This window comes from Salmo trutta, chromosome 30, assembly GCF_901001165.1.
Source record: "Salmo trutta chromosome 30, fSalTru1.1, whole genome shotgun sequence".
In the NCBI taxonomy this organism is placed as follows: domain Eukaryota; kingdom Metazoa; phylum Chordata; class Actinopteri; order Salmoniformes; family Salmonidae; genus Salmo; species Salmo trutta.
Genome location: NC_042986.1, coordinates 3,521,318 through 3,536,766, shown reverse-complemented (window position 1 = coordinate 3,536,766; position 15,449 = coordinate 3,521,318). Strand labels below are relative to the sequence as shown.

Here is a 15,449-nt window from a genome sequence, read left to right as displayed (position 1 = left end):
CCATTTCATATTTTTAACAAGAGTAATAGTTAGTTTATTACATTTACGCAAATCATGAAAGCTTTTAAAAATATCTATATATTTATTACTTTCCAAATAAACTTTATATTTCCATGGAAATACATGGGTAGCCATGAGAAAGACCCCCCCCATAGTGTTTGACTATCGAGGATTGCTATGAGGCGAAATCGGGTGATGTAGGCTTGTACACAATCGTCCAAACACAATCGCCCAACCTTGATTTAGGAACATCAGGCAGGATTTAGGCTACCAACTGCCTAGCCATTTGTAGCCCAATCTTGGGTGCAATGATCACGTTCCCGCACGGACTGACTGTGTGAAGGCTCATTAATTTAACGTTACGCTAGCCTACATGATACACTAGTAAAGTAATAAAATATATAGCAGTCGGCTATATTAGCCACGCCTTACCATTCTTTGTGCAGCTTCAAATTTCGAACAAAGTTGGAAATTGTTGCGCCTCCGTCTGTAATTTTCTTCCCGCATGTTTTGCAAGTTGCAATCCATTTTTGTTGATACAGCATCGTCTTTATATCCGAAAAAAATAATTTTGGGTATCATCTTTCCAAGAGCTCCATCTGAATTCACCCGCCGACGTTCCTCTGCACTGTCACGCGCAACTTTTTCTCAGCTGGCACAATTTGATTGGCTGCTGTCGGATTCAAACTGTAATCCGTTAAATGAAGAGTTGATGCGCTGCACACTTTTTTTAATAGCATCATTTTTTATATTTGGACTTGGGGAGGGTATCAAGTCAGGTCGAGTCAAAAGGCTCAAGTCCAAGTTAAGTCACGAGTCATTGGTGTTAAAGTCAAAGTCGAGTTGCAAGTCATCATATTTGTGACTCGAGTCGGACTCGAGTCCACACCTCTGCTATGGTGTGCTTTCATTAGGAGCTCCTTTGTTGATGTTTACTCTGGTTCCTCTCCTCTTGTCCAATCCCCTGCTTTGTTGATGTTTACTCTGGCTCCTCTCCTCTTGTCCAATCCCCTGCTTTGTTGATGTTTAACCTGGCTTAACTCTGTTTGGAGCACATCTTAATGTCTCTTTTACTTCATTCACACACAACTTCTTTAACTGCCAGAGAAGCACATGTGATTCCAAGCACACTCTTGCACAGAAACCTAGACACACACTTGAATGTATGCACGCATATTATACACCTAGACACAAACACACCAGTGTTTGACCCTGGTGTGTCCTCCCTGTGTCCTGTCAGTGTCAGTGGGTGTACCGTGCGTTTGAGGACGTGGAGGAGGAGGGGGGCTCATTCAAGGCCTGCACAGCAGAGAAATGCTCAGACATAGATGAGGAGAACGGCAGGAACGGAACAGGTACTGTACACCACCTCACCACGGGGGGGGTGTGTGTGTGAGAGAAAGAATGGGAACGGATCAGGTACCTTACACAATCTCACCATAGAAGTGTATGTTTGTGTCTGTCTGCTAACAGGTGTGTACTTGAAAGTAGGTACTCAAAAGCGTCCCTTTGTCCGATCCAGACTACAGGGGGGGGCTGAGCCGGCTGTCTCTGTCTGACACGGTGCCCCTGGTGAGCATGACGGTGGACAACGTGCACCTGGAGCACGGCGTGGTGTACGAGTATGTCAGTACAGCCGGCATCAAGAGCCACGTCCTGGAGAAGATGGTGGAGCCCAAGGGCTGCTTCAGCCTTACTGCAAAGGTACAGCACATGTCCACTGTTTATGTAGTATTAGCATGCTAACACTACTCTTATCATGCTAGCAGCAGTATGTGGTTCAGTTTCAAGTTTTTATTGTGACGTACGCTAGCACAGTGACATGCTTTTCTTGCTTGCTCTTTCCCAACAATGCAGTATATATTTTTTTTAAAGTAGAACAAAAACACTAGAAATAGGAAAACATGAATCAGTAAGAAACCTATATACAGGGTCAGTGCAAATACCATATTTATAATGTGCAGGGATACTGGAGTGGCAGGGTGTACAGTTGAACAGTATGTACAGTTGAAGTCGGAAGTTTACATACACCTTAGCCAAATACATTTAAACTCAGTTTTTCAATATTCCTGACATTTAATCCTAGTAAAAATTCCCTGTCTTAGGCCAGTTAGGATCACCACTTTATTTTAAGAACGTGAAATGTCAGAATTTTTTATTTCGACTTTATTTAACCAGGTAGGCTAGTTGAGAACAAGTTCTCATTTACTGCGACCTGGCCAAGATAAAGCAAAGCAGTGCGACACAAACAACAACACAGAGTTACACATGGAATAAACAAACATACAGTCAATAATACAATAGAAAAAGTCGATATACAGTGTGTGCAAAAAATATATATACACAGGACACGACAAGACGAAGACAAAGACGTCTGACTGCTACGCCATCTTGGAGTAGAGAGAATGATTTATTTCAGCTTTTATTTCTTTCATCACATTCCCAGTGGGTCAGAAGTTTACATACACTCAATTAGTATTTGGTAGCATTGCCTTAAAATTGTTTAACTTGGGTCAAACGTTTCGGGTAGCCTTCCACAAGCTTCCTACAATAAGTTGGGTGAATATTGGCCCATTCCTCCTGACAGAGCTGGTGTAACTGAGTCAGGTTTGTAGGCCTCCTTGCTCGCACACACTTTTTCAGTTCTGCCCACAAATTACTTGTGTCATGCACAAAGTAGATGTCCTAACCGACTTGCCAAAACTATAGTTTGTTAACAAGAAATTTGTGGAGTGGTTGAAAAACGAGTTTTAATGACTCCAACCTAAGTGTGTGTAAACTTCCGACTTCAACTGTATACGGGTAAGGTGACTAGACATCAGGATATTTGATAAACAGAGTAGCAGCAGCGTATATGATGATTGTATGTGAGTGCATGTTTGAATGTATGTGCGTGTGTGTGTGAGGAAATGATGAGTGAGTGTGTAGAATGTGCATAGGGACTATAAAATGGAAGGGTCAATGCAGAGAGTCACTGTAGCCTGAAGGCTTCTTCGGCCATACCGTCAAGGAACAGGAAATGTCCATTGTTGTTTTAGTCTCCTAGCATTAGCAAAAACACTTTGGGTTTGTCTTTATTGCATAGCCACAGCCATGATTTTTAGCATTTATGATGAGAACAATAGGAGTGAATGGGTCCCAGGTTGCTTCATGCTCTTCTCTCCATGCAAAAACCACTTCAAATAACTTGAACTTGAAGACGTGAACCCAAAGGGATTTTAAACATACACTCTGCCCTGTCAGATCCTGGAGGCCTTTGCAAGCGACGACAGTCATTTTGTGCGTAGCTGCAGCCAGCTGATCTCGCAGAGTGACCGCGTGATGTCCATGCCCCAATTTGAGTTCAGGAACATCTGTGATACCAAGCTGGAGAGCATCCGCCGGCGAATCAGCAGATACCAGCAGGTACAGGAGCTACAGGATCCCTCTATCATAGCTCCTTTTGTAGTGCAAGAGCAGCTACAAATGTCTTCAAGTTCTCTCGCTCTCTCTCTCGCACTCTCTCTTCTTTCTCTCCTTTCTCTCCCTCGCTCTCCCCGTCCCCCGCCACACACACACACAGACACTCAGATCAGCAGCGAGTATTGATCCATCATTATGTGATAGCGGTAAATATACCGTTTTTCATTAGCTGTGGTTTTCAGTTTGCCCAGGAGCTGAGGAAAAAGGCGTGCCCCACATTCAAGCAGGCAGGTGTACTGACCCACACGCTGGGCTGCATGGACTTTGTGCCCACCAACTGCCACATCAACCTGATGCAGGTGTCCCACCCCAAGACCACCATGGTGTCCGGCAGGGCCTTCAGCTTCCGCTTCGGACGCAAGAACTCCTTCTACGGCCTGGAACCTGACCAAGGTGGGGTGAGAAGACAATGTGGACGTGTGGGTGTGCGTGTGTGTGTGCGTGCGTGCTAATTAATTACAAATTAAAATCTTGAGTCAATAAGTATTCAACCCCTTGGTTAAGGCAAGCCTAAATAAGTTCAGGAGTAAAAATGTGCTTAACAAGTCACATAATATGTTGCATGGATTTTTACATTTTTGCCTCATCATTGACCACAAAGACCAGGGAGGTTTTCCAATGCCTTGCAAAGAAGGGCACTATTGGTAGAAAGAAGACATTGAATATCCCTTTAAGAATGGTGAAGTTATGAATTACACTTTGGATGGTGTGTCAATACACCCAGTCACTACTAAGATGCAGTTGCCAAAGAGGAAGGATTTAAAACAGGTACAGAGTTTAATGGCTGTGATAGGAGAATATTCCAAAACATGCATCCTGTTTGCAATAAGGCACTAAAGTAATACTGCAAAAAAAGTGGCAAAGCAATTCACTTTTTGTCCTGAATACAAAGTGTTATGTTTGGGGGCCAATCCAATACAACACATTACTGAGTACCACTCTTCATATTTTCAAGCATAGTAAGAGTGAGAGAATTTTTGTTCACTTACTAAGCTAGTGAATTCAGCTAGATAGTCTAGCCTACTCAAACAGAGACGAATGCTATGTTACCTAGCTGGCTATGGCTATCCAACACTGGAACTCTTCCTAGGTAAGCTTTTGGTTTTATTAATTTATTGCCACTGGGGCCCGCTGGTGTAACTGTCCAATAGAAAATCTTGTTTGCAACTTTTGGACTAATGATTACATCCTAGATCAGCTAGATGCAGGTAAGGTTGCGCATGGCAGTATTGAATGTGTCAATGTCTGTCACCTTGATGACTCAAATTTCTCTCTACCTGTTCACCTACATTGTAAACTTTCATTCATAGGCTCGGTTGGAGCAACCACATGATGTGTACAGGAACAGTTGAGTATCATGAAGTAGCCTAAACCTATCGGTGTTACATTAAGCTGGATGAATCGAATACGACAGTCTTCCAATATGCTGTAATAGAAATAAGGTCATGCTCATAAAAAAATAATCGTCCTCCCTCATCTTAAACAGCACTGACTGCCGCTGTACTGTACATGTACTGGCACACACATACAGTACACACTCATATGCACACATACCTTTAGATTACAAATAGAACAACAGTACAGCAGCACACATACTACACAGCTCTATACCAACTTTGTAGAGTTATGTCAATGCCTCAGTTCAGTTATTCTGTGTAATTCTAGTCACAGTTGAGTTTTGCCAACAATAGTCAAGATCCCCTTTACAACATTGCGCAGAGCTAGCCTATAACCCACTTTAAAGCTTAAAACAAAGAGATAATTTCAACTAAATACCATCTTTGATCAATTAAATCCCACAGTACAAATTACTTTATAAGCTCTTGTGATGAAACAAACTGAGTAAATTAGCCTTTAGCCGCATATAGTGACAACTCCCACAGTAAATTTGCAGTAAAGTAGTTGTAATCCCACCACTCTAATCGTCTCCATTGGTTTCCACTTTAAACAACCGTTCGCCTCAGGCGACCCCCCACTCCGAAACGTTTAGCCATCCTCTCTGTGGGTGTTGGTGAATAATGTCATCAAAGCGGTCCCTCCAAGACACCAAGGGTGGAACATTCTTCAGAAAGTGAGGGGGAGAGAAGGTAATCATTGGATTACTTTACTGTTTAGATGGACAGGGAAAGAGAGAGGGAAGGACAGAGAAGAGGGAGAGAAACAGAGAGGAGAGAGAGAGAGTCGACAGGAGAGATATTTTACAGGTGTAGCCCTTGGCCCATCCCCAGAATTAAATAGAACATTATGTATCTCTATGGGCCCATCTTGTCCTGCTGTCTGTGTTTTGTCGGTCTCTGCGGTTTCGGTAGCCTGTCACACGGGCCGCTCTGACACGGCTCAGAGAAACAGTAAGATGGGAAGAGACAGAGGAAGCTGCAACAGCCAGCCAGCTGTCTGACTGGAAGATTAGCATTGTTAGTATTGCTTCAACCTTCCTCTCTCCTCAGTTCCTCGACTTAATCATAGCCTGTGCTATTATGTGCTAACATTACACCCTCGGGCTTCTAGATCAGGAAGTAGAATTGTGAATTAGACAAATTCTTTTTCACTGTGTTTTTACCATGTTCTAGGCATTTCTTCATGACTCTCAAGGCAGTAGAATGTACATAGAACAGCAATGTGTAATGGGCCCTTTATACACAAGCACACTGTTTTTGTCAAAATGATAGGTTGTATATTCACCAGAGTGTTATAGGTGGTATAGGTCTCTGAAAGTGAAAGTTGATTGTCTCTCCCTCTTTCCCTTTTCCCCCCTCTATTTTTACCTCTGCTTTTCTGACATCACGGTGTGAAGTGCAGCTTTTCTGATAAAAAAAGTTGAAAGACGTAGATACTTATTTTAATACTCTTTCACTTCCTTTTCTTTACCTCTATTTATTCATCTATTTATTTACTCTCTCCCCACAGCTAACCTGTCTCGCATGTCTCACACCCAACACTGTGTGACTAGCATGGGTGCCCCGTCTTACAGCTGCAGCGGTCTCTGGGAGGAGGGGGATGATGAGGGGGACATCGAGGGCTCTGGAGAGGGCATCCCAGACAGGATGCAGCAGGCCAACCGGGGGAATGGCCTCAGCTTCCTGCTCAAACAGGAGGACATGGAGATCCAGGATGCCTACATCCGCCTCTACAGCCGCCTGAACATCGCCGTGCAAGAGATGAGGCAGTACGTTACCCAAATAGACGTGTAAGTACACATAAGAAAATCCTTGCAAAGTACCTACTGTACGTCAGGGATCTCAATCCGGTGGCCCTCGAGCCAGACACGTTCCGCGAGCTCATTTAACCTCTTATGGCTAGGGGGCAGTATTTTCACGGCTGGATAAAAAACGTACCCGATTTAATCTGATTATTAGTCCTGCCCAGAAACTAGAATATGCATATAATTATTAGCTTTGGAGAGAAAACACTCCACAGTTTCTGAAACTGTTTGAATGGTGTCTGTGAGTATAACAGAACTCCTATGGCAGGCAAAAACCTGAGATGCTTCTGTTCAGGAAGTACCCTGTTTGAACATTTCTTGCCCTTGTTGATTCTCTCTATCTATTACAAGGGATCTCTGCTGTTACGTGACACTTCCCACGTCTCCAATGATGTCTCAGAGCCCGGGAAAAACAGGAATGACGTAATTCAAAGCCCTGGCTGAAGCACACGAGAGCAAAAGCTAAGTGGTCACTCAGTGGACTAAGCCTTACGCTCGCGACCCGCCCCGCCCCCGGCTTTCGGTTTTTCCCTCAGTATACAGACAGGCAGATTCCCGGTCGGAATATTATCGCTTTTCTACGAGATAAATTGCATAAAAATTGGTTTTAAACAGCGGTTGACATGCTTCGAAGTACGGTAATGGAATATTTAGAATTTTTTTGTCAAATTCTGCGTCATGCTCGTGGCCGAGATTTAGCGTTGGGATAGTGTCTAGAACGCACGAACAAAACGTCTTGATGGAACATAACGATGGATTATTTGGGACCAAACCTACATTTGTTATTGAAGTAGAAGTCCTGGCAGTGTATTCTGACGAAGAACAAGCAAGGTAAGAACATTTTTCTTATAGGAAATGTGATTTTGGTGAAGGTTAAACTGTTTGGGTGTCTAAATAGCTAGCCCTGTGATGCCGGGCTATGTACTTAGATTATTGCAAAATGTGCTTCATCCGAAAAGCTATTTTAAAATCGGACATATCGAGTGCATAGAGGAGTTCTGTATCTATAATTCTTAAAATAATTGTTATGCTTTTTGTGAACGTTTATCGTGAGTAATTTAGTAAAATCACCGGAAGTGTTCGGTGGGAATGCTAGTTCTGAACGTCACATGCTAATGTAAAAAGCTGGTTTTTGATATAAATATGAACTTGATTGAACAGACATGCATGTATTGTATAACATAATGTCCTAGGTGTGTCATCTGATGAAGATCATAAAAGGTTAGTGCTGCATTTAGCTATGGTTTGGGTTTATGTGACATGATATGCTAGCTTGAAAAATGGGTGTCCGATTATTTCTGGCTGGGTACTCTGCTGACATAATCTAATGTTTTGCTTTCACTGTAAAGCCTTTTTGAAATCGGACAGTGTGGTTAGATAAAGGAGAGTCTTGTCTTTAAATAGCTGTAAAATAGTCATATGTTTGAAAAATGGAAGTTTTCGGATTTTAGAGGAGTTTGTATTTCGCGCCCCGCCCATTATTGGATATTGGAGCAGACGTTCCGCTAGCGGAACGTGTAGATGTAAGAGGTTTTAATGTGGCCAAATATACAGTGGGGTTCCAAAAATGTTTACACCCTTGATAAAGATAAGTAAAAATGACTCTATAATCTATAAACCACAGGTTGCCAATGTGTTTCAAGTCCGGAGACTGAGATGGCCATTGCAAAATGTAGATTTTTTTGCCCAATTAATCATTTCTTTGTGGATTTTGATGTGTGCTTGGGGTTATTGACTATATATCATTTCAAAATTGTTATAGCATACAATATAATTTAGCTCAGTATTTATCAAGGGTGTTATTATTCTGCATGAAAATGAAAGGCCAAGATATTATGGAACCATTGTCCCCAAACAGTCTCCTGAGGCCTGGCCCTGTTTGTCCGGCTTCCCGTTTTTCTTGTTTAAAGGAAAGAGTCACCCATTTTGAATGCTATATCGTATTTGTGCATGTCTGAGAGATGTTCTATTTATTCCTGGGGTCATTTTATGTGTTTATGTGTATCTGAGCTATTCACCGTTCAAGTAGACAGAAATACAGCCGGTGAGACGGGTTTTGCATCATATGACACATCATTCCCGCTGTATTTCTGCCTGCTTGAACGGGAATCGTTTCCATTAATGAGTCCAACGAGAAGGATACACTGCTTTCCCGGGAACAGGCCCAAATCCCTGTAATTTGCGTGAATAAAAGACGCAGGAAAAGAGGCCGCAAGTCAGGCTGCCTTCTGAGAATCCATAGGCGAGCGAGTAAACTCCCACTGCCATCAGTTCTACTCGCTAACATGCAATTATTGGAAAATAAAATTGATGACTTACGATTATCCTACCAATGGGACATTAAAAACTATAATATCTTATGTTTCACCGAGTCGTGGCTGAATGACGACACGGATAATAGAGCTGGCGGGATTTTCCATGCACTGGCAGAACAGAGAAGAACCTACGTCTGGTAAGACGAGGAGTGGGGGTGTGTGTCTTTTTGTCAATAACAGCTGGTACACGATGTCTAATATTAAAGAAGTCTCAAGGTATTGCTCTGCTGAGGTAGAATACCTTATGATAAGCTGTAGACCACACTATCTACCAAGAGTTCACATCTGTATTATTCGTAGCCGTTTATTCGTATCACCACAGACCGATGCTGGCACTAAGACTGCACTCAACCAACTCTTTAAGGCCATAAGCAAACAAGAAAATGCTCATCCAGAAGCGGCGCTCCTAGTGGCCGGGGACTTTAATGAAGGCAAACAAAGGAGCTTGATCGTGGACTACAGAAAAAAAGGTGGGCCAAACAGGCCCCCATTAACATCGATGGGGCTATAGTGGAGCGGGTCGAGAGTTACAAGTTCCTTGGTGTCCACATCACCAACAAACTATCATGGTCCAAACACACCAAGACAGTCGTGAAGAGGGCACGACAACACCTTTTCCCCCTCAGGAGAATGAAAAGATTTGGCATGGGTCCCCAGATCCTCAAAGTTCTACAGCTGCACCATCGAGAGCATCCTGACCGGTTGCGTCACCGCCTGGTACATGGCAACTGCTCGGCATCTGACCGTAAGGCGCTACAGAGTGTAGTGCGTTCGGCCCAGTACATCACTGGGGCCAAGCTTCCTGCCATCCAGGACCTATATAATAGGCAGTGTCAGAGGAAAGTCCATAAAATTGTCGGACTCCAGTCACCCAAGTCATAGACTTTTCTCTGCTACCGCATGGCAAGCGGTACCGGAGCGCCAGGTCTAGGACCAAAAGGCTCCTTAACAGCTTCAAATCACCACCGGACAATTTACATTGACACCCTCCCCCATTTGTTTTGTACATTGCTGCTACTCGCTGTTTATTATTTATGTATAGTCACTTTACCCCTACCTACATGTACAAATTACCTCAACTAACCTGTCCCCCCGCACACTGACTCGGTACCGGTACTCCCTGTATATAGCCTCGTTATTGTTATGTTACAAAGTTTGATTTGAATAGCTCTGATACACATTCTCGCTCTCTCTCTCATAAATTCTTCAGTCCAAAACTATTCATGGACTGGGCAAGCAGGAATAGGCTGTGAAACAAGAACCCCATTGAGAGGGAAAACCTTCTTTACTGTGTGTGTAAACTAAGTGTGCGCATAAAAAAGCAAAGGGTGTGTGCATAAAAGACAGACACATTATGAGAATATTTCTTATATAGTTCCCTTTCTCTTATTTTTCATGTGTTTCCTCCAATGTGGCGGGCGGGAACCGCAGCCTCCTTTTGTCCATCACGGAGCCCACCCAGCCGCAGGGCAGCGAGTCCCCAGCCTACGAGGCCATTCAGCCTCCTTCCGTGACCCCAGAAGAGGGGGACCAGGAAAAGGCGGAGCACGGGGGCATCAAGAGGGTCTGCTTCATGGTGACGGAAGAGGACCAAGAGGACTCGGGCCAAGACACCATGAGCTACAGGGACTCCTACAGGTAAGATAAGAAAGACTTAAGACAAGATATAATGGTGACTCGTTTCAGGAAACTAGGTGAATGTTGCGCGTCACTACTTCACAGTAGAGCCATTTGAATGTAAACTTTTTTTAAAAATCAAAATGCGTTTTTTGGCAAAAATGCCTTCTGGAACATGTGAACTTTCATGTGCCTTAATATCAAACTTGTATGATGTCTGTAAATACGAATAACAGTGTTACATTACAAGCCTAGTTGGTTTAGCCACAGAAAAAGTTATCAACCTTCCCGCTAGCCATGATTGGCTGAGATAATGAGTGGGCTTGACAGGCCGAGAGATCGAGTTTTGAAATCAGTGGAATTTGAGTATGATAGCTAAGGAGATGGAGAAAACACCTGTCTCCGGATTACATCTTTAAACTAAGGGCGACCATGGCATTCGTGACAGAGAGGGAGAAGCGTCCATCGATGTATACGGGTAAGATTGTCTAGCTAGCTACATTTTCAGATATTACATGTTTCTAATTTTGTCAGAAAGTTGTTTCCATTTCAAGTTAAAGTGTACTATTAGCTAGCTAGCTAACGTGTATGATCTTCATCGTAATATTATTTGTATCTCAGAGCCATCAGTCTAGTTTGTCTCTCAGACAGTCAATCTTGTCACATCTGGAGAGGGTGGGCTGCTCCAAACCTACCATGAGGTGTGAATAAATGTGGAACCCTCTCCCAGAGTGCCTGTGTGTGTGCGGAGGAGAGAATCAATGCCAAACTCCCGTGTGTTTTACGTAAGGGTTGGCACTTCAGTCCCAGCTCGACGGGAATGATCCAGCATCCCATTGGTAGACACATTAAGATGCACACAGTTTATAGGGCAGGCAATAATAGAGACAACACCCTGACTCACAAACAACTAACTAAGCTGTAGTGTCTTCCTGTGGTTTCCAGTTCACAGTGTGGGCCAGTTAGTTGCTGAGCCAAGCTGGATGATTATAGTAAAACAAAGTGATTGTTTAAGTGCGAAGCACGATGACAATGCTACTTCTGGCTCCTTAATCCACGACGCACACAGAAATGTTCACAACAGTAGGGCTGCCTATTAAAATGCATTGAAAATGTAGGGATAATTGGAGAATAACTATTGAGCATTAAAGGGATGGTTCAGCAAATGTACATATTTGTTTCCTTACCTTAAAAGCAGTCTATGGACAAGAAGTGACAGCAATCCAAACTTTGGTTTTGTTAAACTAGCCTCTGCCAAATGGAAACATATCTAAATGTAATTTTTTTCTGAACTGTCCCTTTAAGGCAAAAACTTTGGTGTTGTGGAGGCATGTGATCTTCTTTAATGTTTGAGTATCATTTGACTTCAACTTTTCTGGTATGTATTATTTTAACAATCTTATTTGGGACATTGGTGTAGCCACACCGTACGACATTATAGTGGAATGCATTTTAGTCATGCCAATGAAGTAAGTTGATGTTTGTGAGAAGCATTTCACTACTGCTCGCTCTGCCTATAATTACAAGACAGACTCCACATTTGACCTTGTGTTTTTTTTCTGTAGGGAATGAATGTACTCTGGGTTTGTTTTTCAACTGTTTCTAACTATCTCTCTCGCTCTCTGTGTGTTTTCAGTGAATGTAACAGTAACAGGGATTCCGTCTTGTCGTACACAAGTGTACGTAGCAACAGCTCTTACCTGGGAGGTGATGAGATGGGTTCAGGTAAGAAACAGTTAATAAAGTAACGACTAGACTAAGATGTTCATACCCCTGTAGGATAAAAAATATCACGTTGGTTTGCCTCTCTCTCTCAGGTGATGAGCTGCCCTGTGACATGAGCATTCCCTCTGACAAGCAGGACAAGCTGCACGGCTGTTTGGAGCACCTTTTCAACCAGGTGCTCCATTTTTACCACTACACTATCTTTTCCACAATACTACTTTTACCATTACCTATGTAATCAGTCAGTATCAATGCCGTTCTCAATCTTCTCACTGTTTTGTAAACTGTGTTGACATGTGTAGTGAAGATACTGTTCTGCACTAATATTATACGTACACATGCACACACACACACACACACACGTTTTCCATTAGCCCTCAGAAACATTTGGCACAGATCATGTTAATAGTAATCAGTCTGATCTACATCTGTAGTGCATTGCCTTGTTGTGCTATCTCTCTATTCTCCTCTTTGTCATCCTGTCTTTCTCGCTCTTTCTCTCCACACACACACACACACACACACACACACACACACAGACGTGTGTTCCTCCTTGCATTTACTCTTACTGACATCACATGCCTTTTGACCTCTCCCATACTCCCTGAGGGACACCACCATCTTGGCTCCCGTCGATTTCCTGGGCCCTAGTTTCCTGTTGCTGAGAGACTGAGGCCAGTCTCTGTGTGTTGAGGTCTGACTGGTTGTGACTGTCATCTGCAGGTGGACTCCATCAACAGCCTGCTCAAAGGGCCCGTCATGACCAAGGCCTGCGAGGAGACCAAGCACTTTCACCTTGACCACACTAAGCCAGGTACCAGCTACGTTTAGTGTGTGCGTGTAAGACATGTCTGAGTATATGTTTGTTTAGAGTTTGTCAGGGTTCACTGAGAATGTGTGTGTGTGTATAGATGTGTGAAGTGTTATACTGAAGAATTCTCATAGCATTTATATTGGTAATTAGCCAAATCATTGACACCCCCTGTTTCCGGAGCAGAGTTCCATCACACTGAAGACTGGACGGTGCGCTGTAACATAATCCACAAGAACATCCAGGAGGACCCTTGGAACCTGCCCAGCTCTATTAAGATACTGGTGGAGAGCCTGCAACAATTTGTGGATGGTCAGTAAAACACACACGTAACAAATGCACACACCGCAGAAACCCATGTATAACACACCCATCATGCAAACAAACATAGACATAGACACACACACAGACACAGCAGAAACACATGTGGATCACTCAGGTAATAAAATCCTCCTTGTTCTGTAGATGGGAAGAACCAGGTGCTTCTGGCCCTGCTCAAATGTACAGGTAAGCCTTATGTCAGATTTAGATGATTGTCTTTCTTCTCTGAGGGACCAGACAGAGGCAGTATTTATGTCAGTGTGTTGGTTGAGAGTAATAACGGCTGTCAAAATCCTGCCAACCGTCCGTCTCATGTGCCCTCTTTCACTCTTTCTTTTACCCTTCCCTCCTCTCTCTTTTATTGTCTATCGCTATCATATCCTCTTTCTTTCGCAATGACCCCTCCCTTACCTCTCTTTCTCAAACCTATCTCCCACCTCTTTCCATTATACTCCTCTCTCTCAACCCCACCCCTCCGCCTGTCTAATGACTTGCATAGTCCCCTGCCTTCCATATGGTTTGTATGTTGCTGTTTTTTAAATGTCCTGTGAAGAGTTTATATGAAGCAAAGCAAATTTCTGTGAAAACAGATAATAAACAGACAATTATTTACCCCTCTCTTCCACTCCCCTCGGCCCCAGACACGGCTCTGCAGCTGCAGCGGGACGTGATCTTCTGCCAGAGTGCGGTGAGCGCTGTGTGCACACTGGCCGAGCAGCTCCTGGCGGCGCTGCGGGCGCACTTCAACAACGCTGGCGAGTACGAGGAAGACTGCAAGGACACGAGCCGTAAGTGGCTGGAGCAGGCGGCCGCCATCGGCGTGCTGCTCAACTTCCAGACAACGTTGGCGCCCCACGTGGTAAGTGCCGGTACTGTGGTGGAAGAATATCTGGATACTTTGAAGAATAGCCAAATACTGTAAAAGAACAAGCATCAGAATGAAGAGACGCTGATTATTAACAGAACACGTTAAACATTAATGCTGTATGATTTATTTCCCTTTCGCCTCAGCAGACCAGAGTGAAATACTTAATTTGAGCTTGATTTAGTTTGACCAGTAAATATTTTGTTTAGACATCTAGCTAGCTAAACATTGAACCATAATCCAGCTCATAACGTTACTACCATGCATGAATCTGCAGGTAGGTAAAGCTAACCAACTATGTTCAATGTTAGCTAGCTAGCTAACTTTAGGCTATCACTAGCAATGCAAATTGCTTTCTGAGATGCTAATAATATTACTACACAGATCATACATGTAATGTTAGCTGGTGAGCCACAGTAGCTAACAGTAGGCTTTAACTTGCAATGAAAACAACTTTCTGACAAAGTTAAAAATGTATAATATCTGAAAATGAAGCAAGCTAGACTATCTTACCCATATACATGGATGAACACTTCTCCCTCTCTGTCACGGATGCCATGGTTGCCCTTAGTTGGGAGATCCGGAGACAGGTGTTTTATACAACAGCCTTCTATGTGTTCCCTTTTTGATTTCCTCCACATATTTGCAATCAAACGCCAGATTTTTCTCCATCTCCTTTGCTATCATACTCTGCTTCCACCGGGCATTCCACTGATTTCAAAACTCCATCAACTTCTTCCGTGACAAGAACACTGTTGATCGCCGTTTTCATTGTCTGGATCAATGAAAATCTTTTTGATCTAAATCAGGGATTTGAGTCAGAGAGAGTCAACATGGCACGATCGTCCTCCAGAAAGTGGAGAGCATAAGCAACACTTTTGCAGTACTTTGTGATTTCTTTAAAAAAAAGCAGTGTTAGAAAGGATTACCTACACATACTGAGCAGCTCATGTTACACACAGAAGCATGCTACATGGCAGACCAATCTGAACTCATGTCTCAGCATGTCCAGCCCATCCATTATCTCAGCCAATCATGGCTAGCAGGAAGGCTCCTGTCTTTTTCTGTAGCTAAACCAACTAGGCTCGTAATTTAACAATTTGATTTATATTTATAGATGGCATAAAAGTT

At 43.2% G+C, this 15,449-nt stretch overlaps 1 protein-coding gene across 2 annotated transcripts in view; it reads left to right on the top strand.

Annotated features, from left to right (window-relative positions):
- Positions 1 to 15,449, top strand: part of LOC115168965 (phosphatidylinositol 3,4,5-trisphosphate-dependent Rac exchanger 1 protein-like) — a 139,886-nt gene that overhangs the window by 110,938 nt on the left and 13,499 nt on the right. For both annotated transcript variants that reach the window (XM_029724538.1, XM_029724539.1), the window contains 12 exons: positions 1,241 to 1,355; positions 1,523 to 1,704; positions 3,244 to 3,405; positions 3,645 to 3,855; positions 6,370 to 6,649; positions 10,411 to 10,617; positions 12,233 to 12,321; positions 12,414 to 12,496; positions 13,045 to 13,135; positions 13,319 to 13,444; positions 13,598 to 13,639; positions 14,095 to 14,312. In XM_029724538.1, coding sequence (XP_029580398.1) covers positions 1,241 to 1,355; positions 1,523 to 1,704; positions 3,244 to 3,405; positions 3,645 to 3,855; positions 6,370 to 6,649; positions 10,411 to 10,617; positions 12,233 to 12,321; positions 12,414 to 12,496; positions 13,045 to 13,135; positions 13,319 to 13,444; positions 13,598 to 13,639; positions 14,095 to 14,312 — 1,806 coding nt within the window. The remainder of the gene's footprint in view (positions 1 to 1,240; positions 1,356 to 1,522; positions 1,705 to 3,243; positions 3,406 to 3,644; positions 3,856 to 6,369; positions 6,650 to 10,410; positions 10,618 to 12,232; positions 12,322 to 12,413; positions 12,497 to 13,044; positions 13,136 to 13,318; positions 13,445 to 13,597; positions 13,640 to 14,094; positions 14,313 to 15,449) is intronic.